The sequence below is a fragment of the Abramis brama genome, assembly GCF_963993115.1.
Source record: "Abramis brama genome assembly, chromosome: 11".
Lineage (NCBI taxonomy): Eukaryota > Metazoa > Chordata > Actinopteri > Cypriniformes > Leuciscidae > Abramis > Abramis brama.
In genome coordinates this window covers 34,347,483-34,371,014 of record NC_139973.1, presented here as the reverse complement: position 1 = coordinate 34,371,014, position 23,532 = coordinate 34,347,483, and the positions used below count along the sequence as shown (strand labels likewise).

General features: G+C 37.7%; 1 protein-coding gene across 3 annotated transcripts in view; it reads left to right on the top strand.

The window, feature by feature from the left end:
- Positions 1 to 23,532, top strand: part of kalrnb (kalirin RhoGEF kinase b) — an 82,779-nt gene that overhangs the window by 42,303 nt on the left and 16,944 nt on the right. The window contains exons 17-34 of one of the 3 annotated variants that reach the window (XM_084128966.1): positions 618 to 836; positions 2,129 to 2,278; positions 2,604 to 2,718; positions 2,836 to 2,951; positions 4,941 to 5,063; positions 5,196 to 5,378; positions 5,558 to 5,682; positions 5,935 to 6,001; positions 6,166 to 6,272; positions 7,203 to 7,272; positions 7,597 to 7,686; positions 10,028 to 10,120; positions 10,223 to 10,334; positions 10,593 to 10,783; positions 10,905 to 11,006; positions 11,590 to 11,732; positions 11,900 to 12,002; positions 16,947 to 17,193. In XM_084128966.1, coding sequence (XP_083985092.1) covers positions 618 to 836; positions 2,129 to 2,278; positions 2,604 to 2,718; positions 2,836 to 2,951; positions 4,941 to 5,063; positions 5,196 to 5,378; positions 5,558 to 5,682; positions 5,935 to 6,001; positions 6,166 to 6,272; positions 7,203 to 7,272; positions 7,597 to 7,686; positions 10,028 to 10,120; positions 10,223 to 10,334; positions 10,593 to 10,783; positions 10,905 to 11,006; positions 11,590 to 11,732; positions 11,900 to 12,002; positions 16,947 to 17,193 — 2,356 coding nt within the window. Of the gene's footprint in view, positions 1 to 617; positions 837 to 2,128; positions 2,279 to 2,603; positions 2,719 to 2,835; positions 2,952 to 4,940; positions 5,064 to 5,195; positions 5,379 to 5,557; positions 5,683 to 5,934; positions 6,002 to 6,165; positions 6,273 to 7,202; positions 7,273 to 7,596; positions 7,687 to 10,027; positions 10,121 to 10,222; positions 10,335 to 10,592; positions 10,784 to 10,904; positions 11,007 to 11,589; positions 11,733 to 11,899; positions 12,003 to 14,062; positions 14,275 to 16,946; positions 17,194 to 21,289; positions 21,496 to 23,532 lie in introns of those variants that run through there. The other 2 variants (XM_084128967.1, XM_084128968.1) reach the window with 2 other exon arrangements.

Here is a 23,532-nt window from a genome sequence, read left to right as displayed (position 1 = left end):
TTGAAAGAGTGCACTCGATAACATTCACTATGGTTTCGGACACCACTACAAATGGTGCCCTTTTGAAGGGAGCTGTGATTTCAGATTTACAGCCTGTTGGTTCATCATAAGTGGATCATTGAATCAATGATTCGTTCAAATACGCTGATTCATTCAGCAACAAAGCGCCACTGTGTGTTGCTTGGAAGACGCACAACAGTTTCACTGTGAAACTCAGTTTGGTACTATTTTAAATTGAGCAAAAACCAGAGTGTCTAAAATGTACATCACAATATTTACTTCTTGTTTATTGAACTGTTTAAGTTCAATCTCTAATTCTATATCTATAGATCTATATCTAATTTGCAATCGTGTTGATATTCTGAAAAAATAGCATGCTTGTTTGTGTGATATTGCTTAACTACTGTATATTACAGAAAGATAAGCCCCCCATATATTGATTTTCATTCTAATTACATTCTACTAGGCTACATCAGTAAGTGAAAGTGTGAACTCAAGACATGTCTTAGCTTTTTTTTTTTCCTGCAAAGTGAGTGACATGTTTAGTGTCAGCTTCCACATTGTTAAATATCGTTAATTGTTTAGCCCTACTTGAAAGTCCCTCTCTTTGCCCACAGTCTCTGCTCCACGCCGACTCCCTCCAGCGCACCCACCAGAGCGCCCTGCAGCTCCAGCAGAGAGCGGAGCTGCTGTTGCAGGCCGGTCACTATGACCCAGACGCCGTCCGGGCCTGCGCCGAGACCGTGGCCCTGCACTGGCAAACCCTCATGCTGAAGATGGAGGACAGATTAAAGCTGGTTAATGCCTCTGTGGCCTTCTACAAGACATCTGAACAGGTGGGTTGTAATGGAGTATGTCATGGTTACCATCAATGCCAACAAGTGTTAGTGGCTGAGATTGTGGTTGAACTAGTGATAAACCTGTAAATTTCAGTTTAAATGGCTTATCAGCCTTTAGATTAAAAAATTCTATGTACATGTGAACCAGATGGATGTCTTTGGCCAGTAAATGCAATGGTTTTTTCAGTGCCTCACGCCATGAGCGCTGCATTTTTAAGATGCCCTGTGAGTTTTTTTAGTAGCTCATTTGAAAATGTCAAGACTCTTTTTGCAGTATACATTGAGTTAACCTTTGAGTTGTAGCCTTCATTTAAAGTAATATTTTAAGGGCATAAGAAGCTGTATATTTTAGACACTACCGTTCATAAATTTGGTGTCAGCACTATTTTTTTAATGTTTTGAAACAAGTCTCTTATGCTCACCGTGGCTGCATTTATTTGATCAAAAATACAGTAAAACAGTAATATTGTGAATTATTATTACAATTTAATGTTAAATTGGTGCTTAAGTATAATTTCTTGAAAATTATGTTGAAAACAGTTGTGCTGCTTAATTCCTTTGTGGAAACTGTGATGCATTTTGTCCATGATTCTTTGATGAAAAGAAAGTTCAGAGAAACAGCATTTATTTGAATTTTATTTTTTATTTTTTAAAATCTAGTTTAATGCATCCTTGCTGAATAAAAGTATTAATTTCAATCAATCAATCAATCAATCAATCAATCAATAAAATCTTGCTGTCCCCAAACTTTTGAATGGTAGTGTACATTAGTCTAACCTGTGGTAATAAAGTATGCTTTTAAAAATAAATAAAATACAGTTAATAGATAGAGCCCATATGCATTGCTGGCACCTCACATGGGGTCACATGAGATCCTTTGAGATAAAAGAGCCATTGGCATTGAAGAACGACTTGCCTTAAAGGTTCATTGATTTTGATATTTGGATATTATCACCCAATAATCGTGCTCATTTGTACCTAAACAGAAATGTTAGCTCCCCCTAGTGTCAGTTCCAACATCTTCCGAAAATACACACTATTATCAGTTTTTTTTTTCTCTCTAATGAATGAAATATATATTTGCCAAATGTTTTATTTTTCATTTAATGCTGCCGTTTTTATATATGTCTCTTTACTCTCATTACACTGTATTGTATTAAATATATTACCATCATATCTGTGATTGGCCACCCTGCTCTCTGACTGACCACTGTAAAGCATACAGAGACTTAAATTAAGCTTTGTGATGCTACTTTGTATGTGTGTAACATAGTGTATGTCTGCCTCAGGTATGTAATGTGTTGGAGAGTCTGGAACTGGAGTACAGGAGAGAGGAGGACTGGTGCGGAGGTCATGATAAATTGGGCTCAATGGCAGAGACTGACCACGTCAGCCCTCTCATCAACAAACACCTGGAGCAGAAAGAAGCCTTTCTCAAGGTACACCTCACACCTACACATACACAGACTAAAAACACCTGCAACAACAGAAGCTCATCAGCTCCCTCACCAATTTGTCCTTTTTATATTTTTAAAAACTGCATCTGCAGCAAGATTTCACCATATGTGACCACATATGTGTCAGTTAAAATAGGTCACAGCATGTAAAAAATATTTTCATTTGTAATAAAGAAACCTTGACTAAAATATTTCCTCAACACTCCTAAAACCTCACTTGCTATAAACATGGTAAATGAAGAAGTCACTGTACAGTTTAGGCTTATGTGCACTGACTCTACGGAATGTTTTATTTCTCTGGTTCTAGGCGTGTACTTTAGCTCGTCGTAACGCAGAGGTCTTTCTCAAATACATCCATCGAAACAATGTGAGCATGCCTGGGGTCGCCACCCACAATCGAGCCACTGAGTCCCAAGTCAAAGGTCAGGACTACTTAAAGGCATTATACCTGCAAAATATACAGTTGGTCTGTATGCGATTGTGCCTGAATGTTTGTAATTGTGCATTGATGTTGTCTTGTGTGTTTTATTTATGTTTAGCCATTCTGAGTGAGCTGCTACAGAGGGAAAACCGTGTCCTTCATTTCTGGACTATGAAAAAAAGACGTTTAGACCAGTGCCAACAGTACGTTCTGTTTGAACGACACGCTAAACAGGTGAGTGAGAGAGTTTTGTACAGGCGTATGTTTTGAAGCATTCGATAACATTGGTGGTTTTGTCTTTGAAGAAAAAGAATTACACTTCAGCATACTTTTAAAAATAGTATTTGTTATGGAAATAATATAGTTAAGACTACAAAAGAATATACTTAAGTGCAAATTTAATGTAGTGTTTTTAACCCACTTAAGTAGGTCTTAATTCCATCTTTATATGTAATTTCATAATTACTTTTATTGTCCTTGAAATATGGTTATAGTGTACTGCCAAATGTACTGACAAGAATTTACGGGAAAGTATTTAATATCATTTCCATTGAAACTTGAATGTCATGTATTTAAATATATTGGTAATTGTACATTTGTAATGATGAAGTTTAATACAATGTATTAAATTTAAATGTAATATCGAATAAAGCACTACTTGATTATAATCAAGTACTTTACATGTGCTTTAGTTTGTTAGTCAACGCATAAAAGTGGTTCTTTAAAGCAGGGGTTTTCAAAGTGGGGGCCGCGGCCCCCTGGGGGCCCGCCAGGGGGCGCCAGGGGGGCCGCAGCAAGTTGAAAAAAAAAAAGTTAAATAAAGTTAAAAAATAAATGTTTGCTAATATGAGTATTGTTATGAAAAAACATTATAATAATTTGTTGCATAGCCTATCTGATATCTGATTGATCAGCTAGTGACAAGAATTGGCCGATTTTCACGTGATTTTCAGTCTGACATATGCCGATTCAAATGCACTCGGGCGCCGCATGAATAACATCGCGCAACATCAACATCACACATGCACACAGAACGCACATGTAGGAAACCTTGTGAATTACGGCCGTTTCAGATCGCGAGCGGCGCGTGAGCAGCGCAAATTTTTTTCGGCGTGCATGTTCAGTGAGTGCATTCACACCGCGAGCTGGAGCAGCGCGTGAGCGTCAAGCAGGAGCGTCGCATGAGCAGCAGTGAAGCGGAGGGTTTCGACGCCGAGTCTATTTTTGTAGCGCTGCTCACGCTCAGTTAAAGTGAAAGCACACTTTTGATGGACAAAATAAATATGATTTCACTCAAAAAAATTCACATAATTTGCATGTATAGTGTGTTTTAACAAGGAGTAGGCTATGTCAGAAAAGAAAATGAAGAGAATGTATCCATTTAAACTTGTTTTTATTAACCAGTTTGGGTAAAAGTGGTGTTTTATTATATATATATATATATATATATATATATATATATATATATATATATATATATATATATATAAAAAATAAATATTTGTGTGTGCTGTAAAGTGGTTAGAAATAATGAAATCAGAATCGGCTTAAATCTGTATCGGCAGGTCAAACTCAATGAAAAATCGGAATCTGCCTTGAAAATTGTAATCGGTGCATCTCATCTTTCTGATTGGCTGGTATCAAACACCATCACATAATCTGATGTTCACCTAGATGTTTTATTTATTTATTTCTACATGTGCCGTGCCGTAGTATTGTCGATGGGTTCAATACGGAGGGGCCTTGGCCAGAACCTAGTGGTATTTGGGGGGCCTTGGCATGGAAAAGTTTGGGAACCCCTGCTTTAAAGCACAACAAAAGATATTTAAAACACAATGATTTAAAGTATATATATAAATATTATCTTTAAAGTATAAATATTAAATATATTAAATATAAAATAAATATCAAATTTTAATTTGACATTATTGCAAAGCGCACTTTTTAAGTGAACTTAAGTGTTAAGCAACTTAGTCATTAAAAAAATGTAATACAGTTTTTAAAAAAATCATTATACTGTACTAGATTTGAAGTGCTGTACAAATGCACATTCAATATAATTAACATACTTCTTTTTCACAAGGGTTAGGAACTTTTTGTTTAAACCATTAGTTAGACCTTTATCTAGTACAAAATGGAAATCTGCTTGTCCAATGAGAGGAGAGATTGTGAATAAACACATGAAATGACTTTTAACTTTTTAAAACCCTGTCCTCTACGCAGGCCATTGACTGGTTACAGGAGTCAGGAGAATATTTTCTATCCACACACACATCGCCTGGTGACACCAGCGAAAAAGCTCAGGAACTACTAAAAGAGTACGAAGATTTCCGTGTGTCCGCTAAGGTAAAAACACTGACAACAGTCAATGATGATGATTATTGAAAATTCATTCACTGTCATGTTGTTTCAAACTTGAATGCTTTTTTGGAACACAAAATCTGAATTTTTATGAAGAATATCCTTCTTCACTTTCAGCAAACGCAGGAGAAGGTGAAGCTGTTGATCCAGCTTGCTGGTAGTTTAGTGGAGAAAGGGCATGTCCATGTGACCGAGCTCAAGAGGTGGGTGTCCACGGTGGACAGACGGTACCGAGACTTCTCCATGCGGATGGGTCAGTACCGCTGCACCTTAGATCGAACGCTGGGAGTGTGTTCTGAGGTGAGATGCCAAGCAAAGCCAGTTTATGCATCCTGTTTATAAATCATAATTTTATATCATGAGGAATCAAAAGTTTAGATCAGATAAAAAAAAGCAATTTTTGGTCTATGTAGCAGAATGTGAATGTGTGCAACATATTCCTGGATCAACATCTTTGTCATTCCCTCTGTCCTCAACAGGACAATAAAGATCTGGAGCTGGACATTATTCCAGCCAGCCTGACCCACCCTGACCCAGAGGTCAACCTCAACGACCCTGACCATGAAGTTAATGAGGAAAAGAAGAAATCTGCCAGAAAGAAAGAGTGAGTGATGAAGATTTTAAATATGACTCAGAATCCTTATGGTGCGTGCCAGCTTCCTGTGCGCAGGTTAAGCCGATAGTCCCAAACTAAATCACAGCATCAATAGCTTCTTCTTCACACAAAATCCTTATTAATCTAAACCATTTCCTGAGGAATTAGCTTTGTTTTATGAAGTGCTGTCTCAGACGTTCTTTGCATTTGAATGTCTGTAATTTGCTGGGCTTTCAGTGGGGTGTTTTGGTCTCTCTGTAGGTATATTATGGCTGAACTGCTCCAGACAGAAAGAGCTTATGTACGAGACCTACAGGAATGTTTGGAGGTGAGAGTGTTTCTTCTGCCAAAGAGAAGCTTTAGAGGTTTTCTCAGTGATCTCAGACAGTCATGGCTTTTGATTGCAACAATAATCCAAGGCTGCATAGTTATATACTGTACAAGAATTGTGAACTAAGGATAAACTAACCTTCCTTGTGCTTTTATGCGCAGACTTTTCACTGGGAAATGACAAGCGGTGCAGAGATCCCATCTGGAATTGCGAATAAGGAACATGTGATCTTTGGGAATATTCAGGAGATTTATGAATTCCACAACAAGTATGTTTTCAAACAGGCTTTACATCCAGGTTTATGTACATTGATTTGCATAGGCGCTATAGCTTAGCAGTAAAGCTGTCATTTTGATGGCTCGTAAATCTTTAACTTTGATGGTCTGTGTAAGTAATTAGTAGTGCTTGCCAAGGAGATCTAGCATTCCCATTCTTCTCAATGGCAGTTGCTTAGCTGGTACATTTCCACCCTAAAGTATGGCACGCACTTACTACCATCTTTGCACATGAGACTCAGTTTTTACCTCAAATAGTGTTGTTATTGTTAACTCAAACAAAAGCATATGAAAATTGTTTTTGTTAATTGATGCAATGCTGAAATAAAATTAATATTATTTAATTAAAAAAAATTACATAATATTAATAAAATATAATAAATATTTGTTATTTAATATAAAATATTATATTAATAAAATAAATATTTGAAATATTAGATGAAAAACTTAAACTTAAAAAACATAAATGAAAATTATAAGTGGTACCTTGGCAAAGTTAAACCTCTAAAATTACTAAAACTAAACTGAAATTTTAAAGGTAAAATTACATAACATAATTAACATAACAATATTAAAATGAAAACTGAAAAATAAATTCAAAATATTAATAATTCAAAATATTAATACATTCTTTAATAGTATAATATTACTATAATAACACTTTCAAGAGCAGATTGGCTGATGCAAAGTGCCAAACTATAATTTAATATTTCATCCTTTCAAAAGAACAGAATGATCATGTTCATCAGTGTTGTTCATTGGCCAATGCTGATATTCTCAAAATGACCAAATATTGGTTTTTCACTAGGAAAAACTACCCTATTGACAGCATGGACACCACTCACTCCGACGACACGCACGTTCATATTTTTTCAGAAAGTGTAAAAAACTAGTTGTTTTACCATAATTTGTTGTTTTTGCAGCATTTTTCTTAAAGAGCTGGAAAACTATGAGCAGCTTCCAGAAGATGTGGGCCATTGTTTTGTCACATGGGTGAGATACAGATGAATCATTGTCTTTTTTCCTCAACATTTTCTTTGTTAGGAGAACATATTGTGATTTCGGTATGGACAAGTCATCATCATTTTACTCCATTTGAATATTTAAAAACCAGTGTGTGCTAAGAGGCTGTAAAAATGGGAAATTTGCCCACTCTGCATTTTGTTGATCATTATTTAAAGCATGAAAGGTCTAAAATATCAATTCAGCTGTGAAGTATTAATGCTCATAAGCAGTTGCTTCTGGTACTTTCAAAATCCGGTGAGGTTGTTTGCAACATAAATAGTGAATGTGTTTATTTTTTTCCTTGTTCTGAAGGCTGATAAATTTCACATGTACGTCACCTACTGCAAAAACAAGCCCGACTCCAGTCAGCTCATCCAGGGCCAGGCCGGGAGGTTCTTCGATGTGAGTCGGCTCTCTTTTTTCTCTCAGTTCATTTTGGAGGTTTGTGTGGCATGCAGTGGCGCAAAAGTGGGTATGCGCTATATGCGGTGCATAGGGGCGCAGCACCAGGGGGGCGCCAAAGCGATGGTAATTATTTTTATTTTTTTTAAATCTATACGTAGCTGCTGTTGTGCGTTTCTAAATAATTTCTGCATTTCCTCAATGTTATATAACTTTTTAGAGGACTAACAGGCTAGAGTAGGATTTTCATAAGATTGGGGGGGGGATAATATTGCGAGCAGGCGGAGGCGCCGTGAGCGCTGAGCGAGCAGGTACGAGTCAAAAAAGATGGATAAAGCAAAAAAGCTGTCGGGACTAAAAATAGAAAAAGAAAGGGAAAAGGAGATGGCATGTCAATTGATGCGCCAGCAGCTAAATAAGTGGATGGTCAAAGGCAACAGGTAGGATTTAAAGTGTGACGTCCACGCATGTAGGCTAGGAGATTCCCGGTGGGCCGACGTGCTTTTTGGGCCGATGCATCTAATAGGCTTCTTTTTTTTTTGTCTTTGTCTTAACGGCCCATAAAACTCGTACATCGGCGGCCCATTCGTTTTGTTTTGTTTTGTTTTGTTTTGCTTAATTGGCGACGCTGGGTTAGTGCCGTTGTAATACATTGGTAAAAAAAAAAAAAGTCAGCGTTATTTTTTTTATTTTTTTATTTTTTTTTTACATTTTTCATTAAACACGTAGATCAGCGGCCCATTGGTTCTTTTCTTGATTGACACTGGGCTGACCCAATCACATCTTTAATGTGAAGTATAGAAATTAGTACAAAACTAATTATGAAAGTTTCCTTTATTTTTCAGTGCATTTGTTTTACAATATATGGCTATTACTATCATGGGATTAATGTTATAACTATTATTATGTAGTAGTGTAATGTAGACAGACACTGTTACTAAAAAAGGTTTGAATTTTTCTTTGTTTAATTTGCACACTGAATATTAATTTTTAACTCTCAAAGTGCACCAGATTGATGAATTGTGAGGTGAGAAGCTAGAGATGACTCAAAGAACAGACAGGGAGTGGTAGAGAGCTGCTGTCACCCACCCTGATTACTCTCCCAGCTAACAGGGAATGTTTTCAGAACTTTAGCTAATGTTCTGGCAAGGTTCTTTCAAAGTTATGAACAAACGTTCTTCCAGTAATGATAATAGAATGTTCGTTATCTGTTCTTTAATAATGTTCTCAAAATGTTTTTTAAACTACTTGTTACAGAATGTTCATGGAAAATTCAAAAGTAATGTTCCCATACTGTTTGAAGAATGATAAAAATGGAATGTTTTCCTAACGTTTGCGTATCCACGTTTTTAAGACATTTGAAAAAACGTCTCGGGTTACGACTGTAACCATGGTTCCCTGAGAGTGGAACGAGACGCTGCGTCATGATGACGACGGTATGGGGAACGCCTCAGCGGGACTGCATCTGTAGCCCATTTGCAACTATTCCACTTCTGTTTGGCGTAACATCACCACGTGGCGTGTGACGGCACACTGCTGAAGCTATAAAGGATACCCGGAACAAAGCAACATCGGCTTCTGATTGGCTGAAGCAAGTCGCTCACAGGCATGCCACACATACTTTGTTGCATTATTTTCCTGTTATCACTGTAAAGCTGCTTTGAAACAATATGTATTGTAAAAAATCACTATATAAATAAAGGTGACTTGACTTGACTTGACTTGAGGCGAATAGACCAGCAGAAAACGATCCTGAAGGAACTCCAGCACTGAAGCCATCGGGCAGTTAACTGGGTCCAACTGGTGTCCTCTGCACCATAAAGTGAAGACTCTCCACTTTAAATTGCAGTTTATTCATGGGGTCAACTCTCTCAACAACCTCGGTTGAGAGACAAGAGTTTAGGGGTTGATCCCCCTCAGGGGCCAAATCCACAACTTCCACTTCTCCGGCTGTGGGTGATAGATTGTGCCCCCTGCCTGCGATAGAAGGTCCCTTAGACATATTAGGTCCATGAACCATACTTGGGCTGGCCAGGACGAATCCCATCCTGGCAAATCCTCTTTGGAACTTCCAGGGGCAGAGCGATCAGGGGAACGAAGCTGTGGCCATGTCTGTACCATGGCATCCAGCCCCAGTTTTGGCCCGCGGGCCACCTGTTGCCGACCCCTGTCCTAAAGGATTTTGGGTACTTGTTTTGGGGGCAGACCAGCTGGTCAACCAGCAAACCACCAGAGTGGAAGACCAGCTAGACCAGCTGCATACCATCTTACCATCTTTGTTTAGCAGTTACCACAGTTTTAAAGCAACAAGATTATTGTTGTTTTCTTCTGTTTCTCACAGGAAATACAGCGGAGACATGGGCTGGCCAATTCAATCTCATCGTACCTGATCAAGCCCGTTCAGAGAATCACCAAATACCAGCTGTTGCTGAAGGTGGAGACTCAGTTTTTTTTGTCTGATGTGATGTAATAATTATGTAATTTTAAATACATTTTGAATCAGTTTGCAGCTCTAAATGGGTGTGTTTGTGAACAGGAGTTGCTGACATGTTGTGAGGAAGGGAAAGGAGAAATAAAGGAGGGTTTGGAGGTGATGCTTAGTGTGCCTAAACGTGCTAATGATGCCATGCACGTCAGCATGCTGGAGGGTGAGCGATAATTACGGCAGCTGTGCTGAAAACGCAACTGTGTGCAGAAGGGTTTTTTCTTTTACAATTAGACTGTAGAATAAGATTTGAAAATAAGATTTGAAAAATTTGCCGCTTGTTTTTAATTATGTATTTTCTTGCTTGATGAAAAAAATCACTGACCAAAAAGCCAGAATCTGAATTTCAGATCGGTGGCAGAATCATTTTGCGATGTAGTTTTGCATCTGTTTATCTGTGTGATTGTTGTTGTGGTTTCAGGTTTTGATGAGAACCTGGCCGTACAGGGTGAGCTGATCCTACAGGACACCTTCCAGGTGTGGGACCCCAAATCTCTGATCCGCAAGGGCCGGGACCGACATCTCTTCCTCTTTGAGATCTCCCTCGTTTTCAGTAAAGAGATGAAAGACTCGTCTGGACGCACCAAATATGTTTACAAGAACAAGCTGTTGGTAAGGATGACACATTGTCAAGAAGTGTAAACATCATCAGCAAAATTAGGTCTTTAGTGACTTTTTCCCACTTTATTAGTAAGTCGCTAGTGGTAGTGTGAATTCAAATGTGTTTTGACAGACATCAGAATTAGGAGTCACCGAACACATTGAAGGCGATCCGTGTAAGTTTGCTCTATGGGGCGGTCGGACTCCCACATCTGACAACAAAACAGTTCTTAAGGTAAGATGTATATATGTGTATGTCTGTGTGTATCAGTGTCAGATAAACCTACAGAGATGTCAGAACGACTACTTAGTGGCTAGTGCACGTCATACTAAGTAATATTTCTACCTTTATGAGGGTACTTTATAACACTGTATCCTAAACAGACATGACATCTGAAACACGATATTATGATAATTAGCACCGTCAAAATAAATGCTTAATGTATGCAGTTAATTAAATTAAGGATAATATTTCTAAACTGTTTCATCCTATGTGATTTACACAAAGGCTTATTATTGAACCGTCTGAAAGTACTGCAAAAAAAGAGTCACAATTGAGATTAATCACAATTAAATATTTGAATCAATTGCCAGCCCTATTTAAAATGTATCAAATGGTTTAGAAATTACAGAATAAAACCTGAATTTTTTTTGCACCCATATTGCAAATATCTGCGATATTTTTGTCACACTAATTCCTGACCCTGGTGCACTTGCTTTGAGCCATTGTACTCAGTTTAGTGATGCAAGTTTAAATCTCGCTCTGAAATCATGCATTTTCTCTTCTGTCTCTAACACATGGTCTCATCCACCTGAAGGCATCCAGTATAGAAGTGAAACAGGAGTGGATCCGAAACATCAGGGAGGTGATTCAGGAGAGAACGGTCCACCTGAAGGGGGCGCTAAAGGAGCCCATACACCCTCCTAAAACCCCAGCCAGGCAGCGCAGCATCAGCAAGAGGTTTTTCACCTCATCCACCTGCTCTCTTTTATTCCCTGCTCAGATTCTTCTCTAATCTGTATTAAGAGAATCAATACATCTGTACTCCCAAAATGCACAGCTCTAATCCCTGTTGTGTATGTGATTATTTTGGAAATTAGGTTAATAGTATTTATTTGATCTTTCAGGGAAACTACTGAGGATGCGGACAGTCAGGGTGATGCCAGCAGCCAGCCGGACACAATCTCCATCGCTTCCCGCACCTCCCAGAACACTGTAGACAGTGACAAGGTAGAACTACACTACAAAAACACAAATCAAGTTTAATTTAAATGTAACATGTCAACACGTTTGTGTGAGGATTAGGTTTCAAATATGTTTGTGTGAAAAATGATTTCTGTCCAATGGTAGTTACTTCTACCTGGTTCTCTCGTGGACACATAAGCTGTTTAGACAGCAAGCATCTTCCTCTGCAGTGTGTGTGTGTTACACTTTTTTATTTTTTTTGTTGAATAGAAAAGTTCAAGAGGGCAGCATTTATTTGAAATAGATTTTTTTTTAAACATTTTAAATGTCTTTGTGACTTTTGATTCATTTACTACATCCTTGCTGAATTAAGTATTAATTTCTTTAAAAAAGGAAAACCATTCTTCCAAAAGATACTGTATTCCCTCATTTGGTGTTTTGATGATGGTCTAAAATCTCCCCTAGATCTTCCTTCAATTGGTCTCACGTCTGTGTGTGCATTACTGAAACTTACAATATTCCCCAAGTTATTTTTGTCTGTAGGATGATTCATTTGCTTGCTTTCTTTTACCGCCTTCCTTGTTGACTTGTTTTTGTTATATAATTTGTATCCCTGTCCAACTAAATTTGATTCTGATTCGCTGTTATTCCTTCCAGTATGCCAGTGTGGCACAAACTGTATCATTGCTCTTCGTCTCTCCCTCTGTTATTTCTCTGTAATTTTATGATTACTTGCGCCTGCGCTTAACCTCAGGGCAGTCTCTCCGCTCTTGTTTCATTCATCCGTCTAATTACAGACAAAAAAGCTCAGTCAACAGCAGCGCTTGTTTCCTAGAAACACTGTTTTAAGCATGCGCTCCTGCCATTGGCTGTTTTGCAGTGGTTTGTGTGGTTTACATCATGACACAGACTTGTCTCCATCTTAGATGGCACACCCTGACCGTTCACTGACTGTCTGACACTGCATGTTACACACAAAAAGGCGAGTGTTGGCGGTAACCGCTAGCTCCAATCTGATTGGCTGCTTAGCGGTGGGTTTATTTGCAACAATTGTATAGTAATATGTATAGTATAGTAGTTTGCGAGGTTAATGGCATCCATATTTTTTTAAAGAAAAGAGTTTTGAGATACTTTGTATAAATAAACATGACATTTTTAGCACAACTGCATGTAAATATTGCTTAGACAAGTGCTTGAGAAGTAAGTCTGACGGATCACAGTCACTTTTTATGTCAGTCCTTCTGTATAATTTATTTTTTCAGAATTTGCTGCGATATAAAAAACACCCATTGCTAGTCAAAAGAGTTGTACATTTTATTAAGCTTTTGTCACTTAACAAAGCAACTTGCAAATCACGCGATTAGTCATAATTACACACATACAGTTTTCTTTTCTCTCTCTCTTTTCTTTCTCTTTGGAGTTATTGTACAGCTAGGCCTTCTTATGTCATTGTGGTTTGAGGTTTGTGAGTTTGTGTGCATGTATGACTGTGCGTGTGTGGGCGGCTCTTCGGACTTTCAAATATAGAACTATATATAGGCTTCTCATATTGCTTATTTTTCACAGACTAGACATTTCTTGACTTGTTTGTGTCTCTGTGTAGTCTGGTTTGGCATGTTGACATTTGTCCCCAGAAGTTAGCTAAATCTGACAAAACCTCAATTTTGACGTCATACTCAAAGGTTACAATAATTCAAAAACATAGCAAATGTTTGCTTTTATTTTTTAATTCCAAAATGACAATAATATTGTTGCCTTAAGGTTTAGTCTATGGCATGTCCCCATAAAACATGGAAACCCAGTGTGTGTGTGTGTGTGTGTGTGTGTGTGTGTGTGTGCATGTGTGTGTTTGTGTTTGTGTGCGTGTGTGTGTGTGTGTGTGTTGTAGTATTATTTGCTCTCTGACACACACACACACCTCAATCTTTCCTTGCTTAGTTTAGAGTGTTGCGACTTTTCATTTATTTTTTTCTCTCTCACTTCTGTCTGTCCTGTTGGAGTCTCTGCTTGTTTTCCTCCCCTTTCTCTCAGTCTCTCCCATATGGGCAGAACCCTCTCAACACTCCTCTGCTGTGCAGATCTAAATGACAGCTCAATATCTCCGTACTCTTAAGAAAATGTTGAGCATGAGTGCAGTCACTAGCTCTATGAGAGGCTCTGGGAACGAGCACTTGGGTTAGACAATTTTCTACCTGAGTGTCAGCCAATCAGAAGGCGAATTTGGTTGGCAGTCTAACTTCTGGTTGGTTGTATTGGCGGTACAGATAGTGTCATGCCCAGGTGGAGGAGTTTCAGACTACCCAACAGAACCAGACCTGTGAGTACACATGCTTCTGATGGATTTAATGGGGATTTGTGGTAGTTTTAAAGGGAAATTTGACAGTAAGTCATTTTCGATATTGTTTGGGATTTGCTGTACAGCCGAAACAAACTTTGTTGCATTATTTTCCTGTTATCACTGTAAAGCTGCTTTGAAACAATCTGTATTGTTAAAAGCGCCAAACAAATATATGTGACTTGACTTGACTTGACATGGTATATACTTAGAGATTAAAGCATAATTTTAACGGTTTATTTATGTTTTTAATGATTTATAAAGCAATTTGTTTGTAGATTGACTCTCATATGTGTGTTACCAGTACAGTATGTTTTTACCAAGATCCATTTAAATTGCCTCTTGTTTTACAATTGAAAACACTGCTTTAGTATCAAAAATTATATTTAATAATGCTTTTTTAGACATCAATGGCTGTTTAATCAGGCTCTAGCCAGGTTTCAGCCCGACTATTAAGATCACCCTCTGATTTAACTGTGATAGTACTCTGTGTTTTCCCCATAATCATTCTCTAATTATTTCATGTGTCTCTGCTGAAGTTTGCACTTTAAATGTAGGAGTGTACTTACACATCTGTCTGTGTTTGTGTGTTTTCTGTCCCATAAGCATGAGCTCACATTTGGACTGTGTTTTTTGGGTTGCTCAGGAGGGAGTGGCTGTTCATATTTTACTCCATGTGTTTGTGTGTGTCAGATTTTTAAATCTGAAGCCTACCTAATATCTTATAATTAGTATCATAAATAATAACTGGACTCCTGATTTCAAAACCAAACAACATTAGAAAATATATTATAATAGTGTACAATATTTTTAGTAATATTTTTAAAGATAATTTAAAATACATTCATTATTTAAAATATATAATATAATGCATAAACCAGTAGTTAATATACAAAAATGAAAATGTAATAATAAAAATGTAAATTAATATTTCAAATTATTTGAATGGATAATGCTGATTTACAGATTATATAATGTATTCATGATTTTAAATTACTTTATAATAGTCAAAATTATCACATTGATACCTATTATTATTATTATTATTATGTTATTGTGACTAGTGCAAAATATGATAAAAGTAGTTCATCAGTAGTTACAGCATCTGTGTGTCATCTACTACAAGTTATTAATTTTACTAGAATTGCACATTTATATGTTACTAGTGCACCTCGAATCCAGTCTGTATGGCGTCTGTTGTGAATAAAGGAAAAGTGTCAGCATGTCACATGTAACACCCTGTCTCATTCTCTGTGGGGGATTATGTTTTCCTCATGGCTGGGAATTCTGTCAGTATGGAATACTCTTTTCCATATGGTGGGAATTCCTGGCCAGCTGTAAAGAATCAGGGAGGGAAAACACCCTGCATTTCCCCTGAGGAGGGCGTATCTCTCTCCTCCACCCAATCACACACTCCTCCATCTCTGCCTCGCTCTACAGGGACTCTAGAGTTGGAAATGTAGAATTATAATTCTTGTATTTCTACTGTAGATTTGTGAACAGAATTAATTACATACACACTCACACTCATAAGAATAACTCTCACAGATGCATCACAGATATTCAAGACAATGAATGATGAATGTGTGTTTCGCCCCTTAGAACCTACATTCAGGGAACGGCGCTGTCTGGGGTGGGACGCTGGGTCAGAACAGAACCTGTGTCGACACCCAAAAGCTCAGTCTAAAAGTTGGATGTAGTCAGGAAGGAGGTCAGAGATGGAGAGAGAACAGCTGTTTAGACCTGCCTGATCTTACTCATACTGTTTCTCATAATCTTTAGCTGAGTTTCTGTTTCAGTGGGTGTGTTTGATGGAGATTAGAACATGTTTCTGTGTGTCTGTAAATGTGTGTGTGAGGAGATGAATTGATTATCTGTCACTGGTAGTGTGTGCGTTTGACTCAGGTGGTGATGGTTGCTCTCTGCAGGCTGACCATCCTTCATTTCTCTCAGCCTGCCCTGTTTTTCTTTTCATCTGGGACGGTTTCGTTATAGAAAATTCTTGAGAACATTTCCTGTATGAAATTTTGCATGAATGACATTTAATGCGTCCTTGTTGAATAAAACTTCTTTTTTTTTTTAAATCTTACTTTTCCCAAACTTTTAAATGGTAATAAACAATAATAATAATATGAAATGTTTCTTGAGCAGAAAATCAGCATTTTAGAATGATTTCTGAAGGATCATGTGACACTGAAGACTGGAGTAATGATGCTGAAAATACAGCCATCACAGGAATAAAATACATTTAAATAATTGATTGAAATAGAAAACAGTTCTTTATTTCTACAATATTACTGTTTTTACTGTATTTGTGATCAGATAAATGCATCCTTGATGAGACTTCTTTGTGTCCTGTAGTGTATGTCCAAATTATATAAGATATTTACATGACTGTTCAAAAGTTTGGGGCCAGTAATATTTTTTTATAATGTTACAAAAGAATTCTATTTCAAATAAATGTTGTTCTTTTGGACTTTCTATTCTGAAAAAAAAAAAAAAAAGTTTTGAGGTTTTCACAACTGTTTTCATAAACTGTTTTCAACATTGATAATAATACAAACACACATCCATCACATACTTTCTTCCTAGATAATAGTAGAGGCTTCTTTAAAAACCTGCATCTGTCTCTCTCTCTCTCTCTCTCTCTGTAGTTGTCGGGTGGCTGTGAGCAGACTGTGGTTCTGCAGGACTTTGTTGCGGGCTCAGTGGGTGAGTTGAGCATTCAGTCGGGTCAGACCGTCGAGCTGTTGGAGAGGTCTGGAGAGCGGCCCGGCTGGTGTCTAGTGCGGACCACTGAACACTCGCCCCCTCAGGAGGGTCTGGTTCCCAGCAGTACCCTGTCTGTGTCTCACTCTCGCAGTAGTGTCGACATGGACTGCTTTTTCCCACCTGGGAAAGGTGAGCCACACACACATAAATATCCACCGCCCACAAACACGGGTCACATTTCTTATGGCCTCATTCCGCATTCTGCTTAGAAACAGCCAAAGCCGCCTCTACTAGTTCAACAGTAAGCACCACTTGGTGAAGTAATATGGAATTGCAATGCAGTCAATTTATTAACAAATAAATGTTTTGATTCATTTGTTGATCAAGTATTTGTAATTTGTAACAAGATACTTTCTGATATATTTGTGCCCAACTTTGACATGCTTTTACCCAAAGCGACTTACATTGCATTCAAGATATAAATTTCATCAGATCATGCATTCCCTGGGAATCGAACCCATGACTTCAGCGTTGCTGGTGCCATGTTCTACTATTTGAGAAATAGGAAAGCTTGATACATTTACAAAAATCCATTTTACGAAAATCAGTCAATTGCAAAACATTTATTATAACATAAAAAATATTGCAAAAATAATGACTTTGTCAGAAATAATAATCTCTCAACCAGAGGCCCAGGGCCCACAAGGGGTCCTCAGCAAGCTTACGAGGGGGGATGCAGGATGGCTAAAAATAATTTAAATGACTATTATTAATATATTAAAACCTTCTACCGTAATAAAAAATATACAATAATGACTGAAAGAATTTATTTTTCCTCCTCAGTAACTTGAAACGTAAAATAATTGTATCTATATTGACACTCCCAGTTTATGTTAATAATATATTGTAGTTATAGTAATGTTAATATTATATTATATAGGGACCTTTGAAAATTGTGTTGGGAAGTTTAAGTCAAAAGGTTGAGAACCACATGATTTATAGTAGTTTTGACAGCCTCAGTTACTGTGTACTTTCTTCGAATGCAAAAGAGCAACTTGGACATTCTGTACAATAGTTACTTTTGTGTTCTGCAGGGAAAAAGCCATACAAATTTCAAATAAAGTATAATTAGTATAAGAATTCATATTTATGGATGATCTGTCCCTTTAAGCTGTTGTACACGTGCCCACGGCTCTCTGAACAGCATGAGCTCTGGCTTCTTCCAGGGGAGCCAGTTCTGATCATTTTGATCATTAATTAGCAGCATGCTAGTGATGCTACCAAAGGCTTGCGTCCTGCTTTGATCCAGCTCAGGGGATTGGTGTATGTGTTTGGTGGGGCTTCAATCCTGGGACTCTCACGGGCTTATGAGATGTTTCACACAATAGATCCACACTGAAACCATGCAGAACCATTTTAGCTTTCAATTGTCCTCATTTGAATGATTCAACTTTCTATAAGAGGGTTCTTTTTACTTTTAATAGTTAGGTGTGGCTCTATGGCTCCCCTTCTTTGACGTGGAAATGTTCTCCGGTTCAGTTCTTCTGTTCAGCCCGTTGAGGTCAGAGGCGAGTAAACATGAACACATGCTTTCTGTTGCATCCCAGCAGTGTGGGCGGCATCTGGATGTTCGCTTACAGTATACCGCTACAAAGTTATTTTAAACTTCTTTTTACCCCTAAAAAGAACTTCGCTGTGAGTATATTGGGGTCTTTAGAGGGTCCATATACTTCAAGTAAGCACCCAGCTTTGGTTTTTGGGTCAGGGTGGTGTTAAAGTGTGTCTTTAAGGCCCCATACTGTCTGAAGCGGAACACTCTGTATTGTATAGTCCCTTTACTTCCTGTTGTCTCCCTGCACTGCACTTCCTGTGTTTAGAAGAGCACATTTCTAAACATCCCAACCAGAACCCCCTGACCTCATGACTGTTCAGGCCTGGATCTAAGAATAGACAGAGGAAAGGGGGAGTCGACCTTTTCCAGGTAGGTTTCAAGAAAAATAAATGAATAGAAATAAACTGAAGAACTGACTGGTCAAGATGACTGCTGAACTATGACAAGCTGTGTTGTCTTGAACTTTTAACTCTTTCTACAACTCAACTGTAAATTGTCCACCGCCCTGTGAATATGAATGTTTACATGGTGTAAACTTCATCGACAGTAATTAATATGTGTAACACGTAACCAGAAGTTCATGCACCTTGATAATTTAGATAACTGTGCAGTCAAAGAATTTAATCTGGAATGATCTTGGTCAATTGTCATTTGGATTTTTTCTATGCCTGTTCACATTTCTGCCTGTTGGTTGTTAGTAGGTGACATTGCTGTGGTTATGTGGAGTGTGTGTATGTGTGTGCTATATCTGATGCAACAGGGTTATAGTAAACAGAAAGTAATGCATTAGAAGCATGGAAAATCTTTAGTCAGGCATGAAGGATTCTGTCCTGATGGTAAACTGTACGCTATATGCTACACCTCATTCTGTTGACTGGGCTTTTTTCAGTTCTGTTATTGGAACTTCAGCCCTATTATTGGACCGTCATGTTGATGTTCTTGGAACTTTGTTTCCAAAATGTTGCCCTGCCGGTTGTCACATAGTTAACCTGTACAATGTAGGTATGTAATTCCAAGTAGGGCCAACCTGGAGAAAAGAAAATGTCATACACTGACTGTCCTCCATGAGATAGTTAAAACATGTGAAATATAGTATACCTTTCTCCTCAATTGAGCTGTACTTAGAAAGTTTGCCACAACGTTTCACATTTTCATTTATACTGAAAGAAAATTGGTGTTGAAACAGATTTCACAAATAATTACAAATAAATGGCAAGCAACACACTGAATTAAATGTGACATTTTTAAGAAAACTAAAATAATATTTTCTTATAAAACCTATACTCCAATAATCAAAAATATATTTTTTTTACAGTGTAGCATTGTAACAGTTTTTGCAAATCAATATTACAAAACTTGCAACATGAAATATGGCAAAATAAGGTCCTGCCTTCTATATAAAAGAGCCAATCGCTAATTGTTAAAGTAATCGCTTAACTGAAGCTGCCGTTAGATGCAAACATGAAGGTAAAAAAACACCAAACAATGAATCTAAGTTAAAAGAAAAAATCATACATTTTTTATTTTTAATAAATTGTGAAATTTCTTTTTTTTATAATAAATATCCACGAGGTAATGTCTATTTTTCCATTGATCAACTGAATAACCTTGCAAATTGAAAGTACTTCAGTTTATTTTATAATTTTCTTAAAAATAAAGATTCTTTATTGCCATTGATGGTTCAGTGAAGAGCCTTTAACATCCATGGAACACAAAAGGATTTTATAGTGAAAAAGAAGGTTCTTTAGATTATTGAAATGTTCTTCACAGTAAGAGGAAAACGGTTATTTTAAGAACTGTTCACTGAAAGGTTCTTTAGGGAACCAAAAATGGTTCTTCAGTGGCATCTCAGAGCAGAGTCTGCAAAGCGTCACGAGAGACGGTGTTAAATTACCTCATGTCTCACAGCATATAAAATTACAATAATGACATATATCACACGAGCAGGGTGCACAGAGGTATGGAAATGCATATGTTGACAGGCAGGTATCCTATCATTGCATTCGGACAAACATTTTTTGGTCCTGAGACTTCCACAGAAGATATATGTACATGTTTTTATATTTAGACCACTTCTATTATTGATTGCTATCAGGATGTGAAGAGAGTTTCAACCAGTATAACAAAAAGTGTTTATAAAGCAAATTGCCTACCCTACCTTTAAGAGTGTAAACGCAGGTTATTATCGTGAGTGCTTTTCTTGCTTTTCTTTTCATTGATGTTTGCATATCTTAAATGTGTTTGATGCTTAAGATATTTATGTGTATAATATGACCATTTAGTTGTATGTATGTTTGTGTTCCTGAAACTGCTGAAGTGGGGATGGAGATCTTGTGATATAGACACACCCTTTCAAAAATGGGCCACTGCAGCATGCAGACGTAGCTGATGTAAGGATTTACACACACAGACACACGAATGAACTACACTTACAATACTACTTTGTCTTTCCATGGAACAACTCAAAAACTGTGACTTCTGCTTTTTTTCCTCCAGTCTGGTTTGAGGAGAAAAAAACTATTTTTGCATATTGGATTTTGCAGACCTCAATGAATTCAGTGGAACCTTCCTGTATCCCTCTGAATGTGTGTGTGTGTGTGTCTCAGTGGCCCCTGGCCCCGCCCCCTGGCCCCTCCTCTTTATTGTGAAAAAGAGTAGCGTTGAACTTCCAGCTTCAGTATTAAAGCGGGCTCAGTCAAAGCGTCCTCCACCTCCTATACCGCCCTTCTCCCTTTCTCCTCCTCTCTGTCTCTCTCACCTGTCTCTGGACGCACATATGAGACGGTGACCGAGCAGCATGCGGAGTGGGAGGTCGTGTTGCTCTTGTGGAGTTTGTCTCAGTTGGATTTTGGGAAAGATTTGCTGTTGTGATGGCGCAGGTGCGTAAGTCAACACAGTCTGTTTGCTTGTGGAATGTATGCAGATGCATTCAGTTGAATTTCTTTTCGCAGTGTGTGTCTGTTCATGCCCTGTGGGAGTTGGGTGTTGTGTGTCTGGGTTAATGATTATGACTGAGTTTTGTGTGTTTAATGGAATTTGTTGTTGGTGTATGTGCATCTCTTCATCTGAACTCTGGTATTTAATGTAACGGTTCACTGATCTGAATCCTGGAGATCTCAGACGAGCTCAAGGGTGTTTTGAGTGATTCAACTAACACTTATTTACAGATAACAAGGTTTCGTGTTTAATGCAAAAGCAATGACGATTCTTCTTTCAGCAATCTTGTCTTTTTTGGAGGTCGACAAGCATTTACATTGTCAAAAGTCAAAATGTGCAGTTGTTACATACTTTTATCTGAAGCAACTAACAGTGCAATTAGTGTATATATTTTAAAAACGTAATCCATGTCCTTGGTGTTGCTAGAACCATGTTCAATGGATTGTGCTACAGGAACACCTCAAGCTTTTTTTTACCCATCTTACCCTTCAAAATGACTTTTCTGACATTCATTCATAAACATTGAAGTTTAACCTCATGTATCGAACATAGGATTTTTGACATAAAAAAAAATAGATAATTTAGCGGTTACCTATATTTTACGTCATAGGGTGATTTGTTATTCATAAATACATCATTCAAATTTAAATTGTATCCCTTTTTCTTTTTTCCCTCTTTCATATCTACTGTGTTTAAAGCATAATTAATGGAAAAAAATAGGAAAGCTGTGTGTGTGTGAGCGATACTGCCCCCTCAAGCTTCTCTGTTTTCCTGTAACCTAATTTCACCATCAACAAACCAATGTGTCTGCTGTTCCCTCAGCTTTGAAGCTCAAATCAAGTTCTCTCCTCTGTTTGATCATTTCTTGCCCTTTTTTCTTGAAGAATAACATGCTCTTTGAAGATTCTGCACATTTTGACTCTTAGCAATTGGCTGTGTGAATTAGGATCAGGGGTCTTCGAACTTTCTTTTTGAACAAGAACCTCTTAGTGGACAGATTGATGACACTGTACACTTATTGACTGACTTTTGTATAAGATTTTATGCCTGGGTTATAATGTGAATAATGCCATATTAATGTATTTACATACATTGTATAGATATTGCATAGATATATGGAATGGATGATGTACATCCAACTGGTTGTTATCACAGAACAAACCCCGACCATCAGGACCCCGACGTGAAGCGGAGGTTGTATCTGTTAATATTATTTAATGGACCTGAGCTAACATGAACTAACAGTGAACAGTTGTATTTTTATTCACAAATGTTAACCAAGATTAATCAATACGGTAACAACTGTATTGTTCACTGTTAGGTAACCTTACTATATTAAAATAGTCATTATTTATGTACGGTGTCACATTAAGTATTCTTTAGCATTGGTCGATGTTAACATTTTAATAGATTAATATTGCATTTTGATAAAATGCTTTTTTTCCTGTTTTTGTTTTTAGTTTGAGATCCAACAATAATTGGAGTACTGCAGTACTGCTGCTCACCCTACAAAGTGTGAACACAATACATTTGTTCCTGCATTTTCTACAGGACTTTTAGTCCTTCTTTTTGTTGTTTTTGTTCTGGGTAGAATGTAACATCAGCAGCTTGCGCACGTGTGTGGGTGACTGGTTATATCAGGTGGGTGTTTCATCTGATATTGAGAGAGAAATTTAGATAAAAAGGTAGCAGTGTGAAGATTCAGTTTGTCTGTTGCTAATGTTGGAATGTTTAACCACCAGGCGCCTGTTGTAATGACAGCAGTGAAACTTAAGGAAATTAAGCATAACTCTAACAAAGGAGCATTATCCCCGCACGTGATCAGCGTGGATCCTCCCTGAGGCTGTCAGGACAAGCAGGGCGAGATCTGATTGGTCAATACCTGGTAGGGGGTTTTGGCGGGGAAGTTTCAAGGGGTGGATGGGGGTAAATGGCTCTTTGAAGAAACTCGTAATAAGGAAGTGACCTTTGTCCCATTC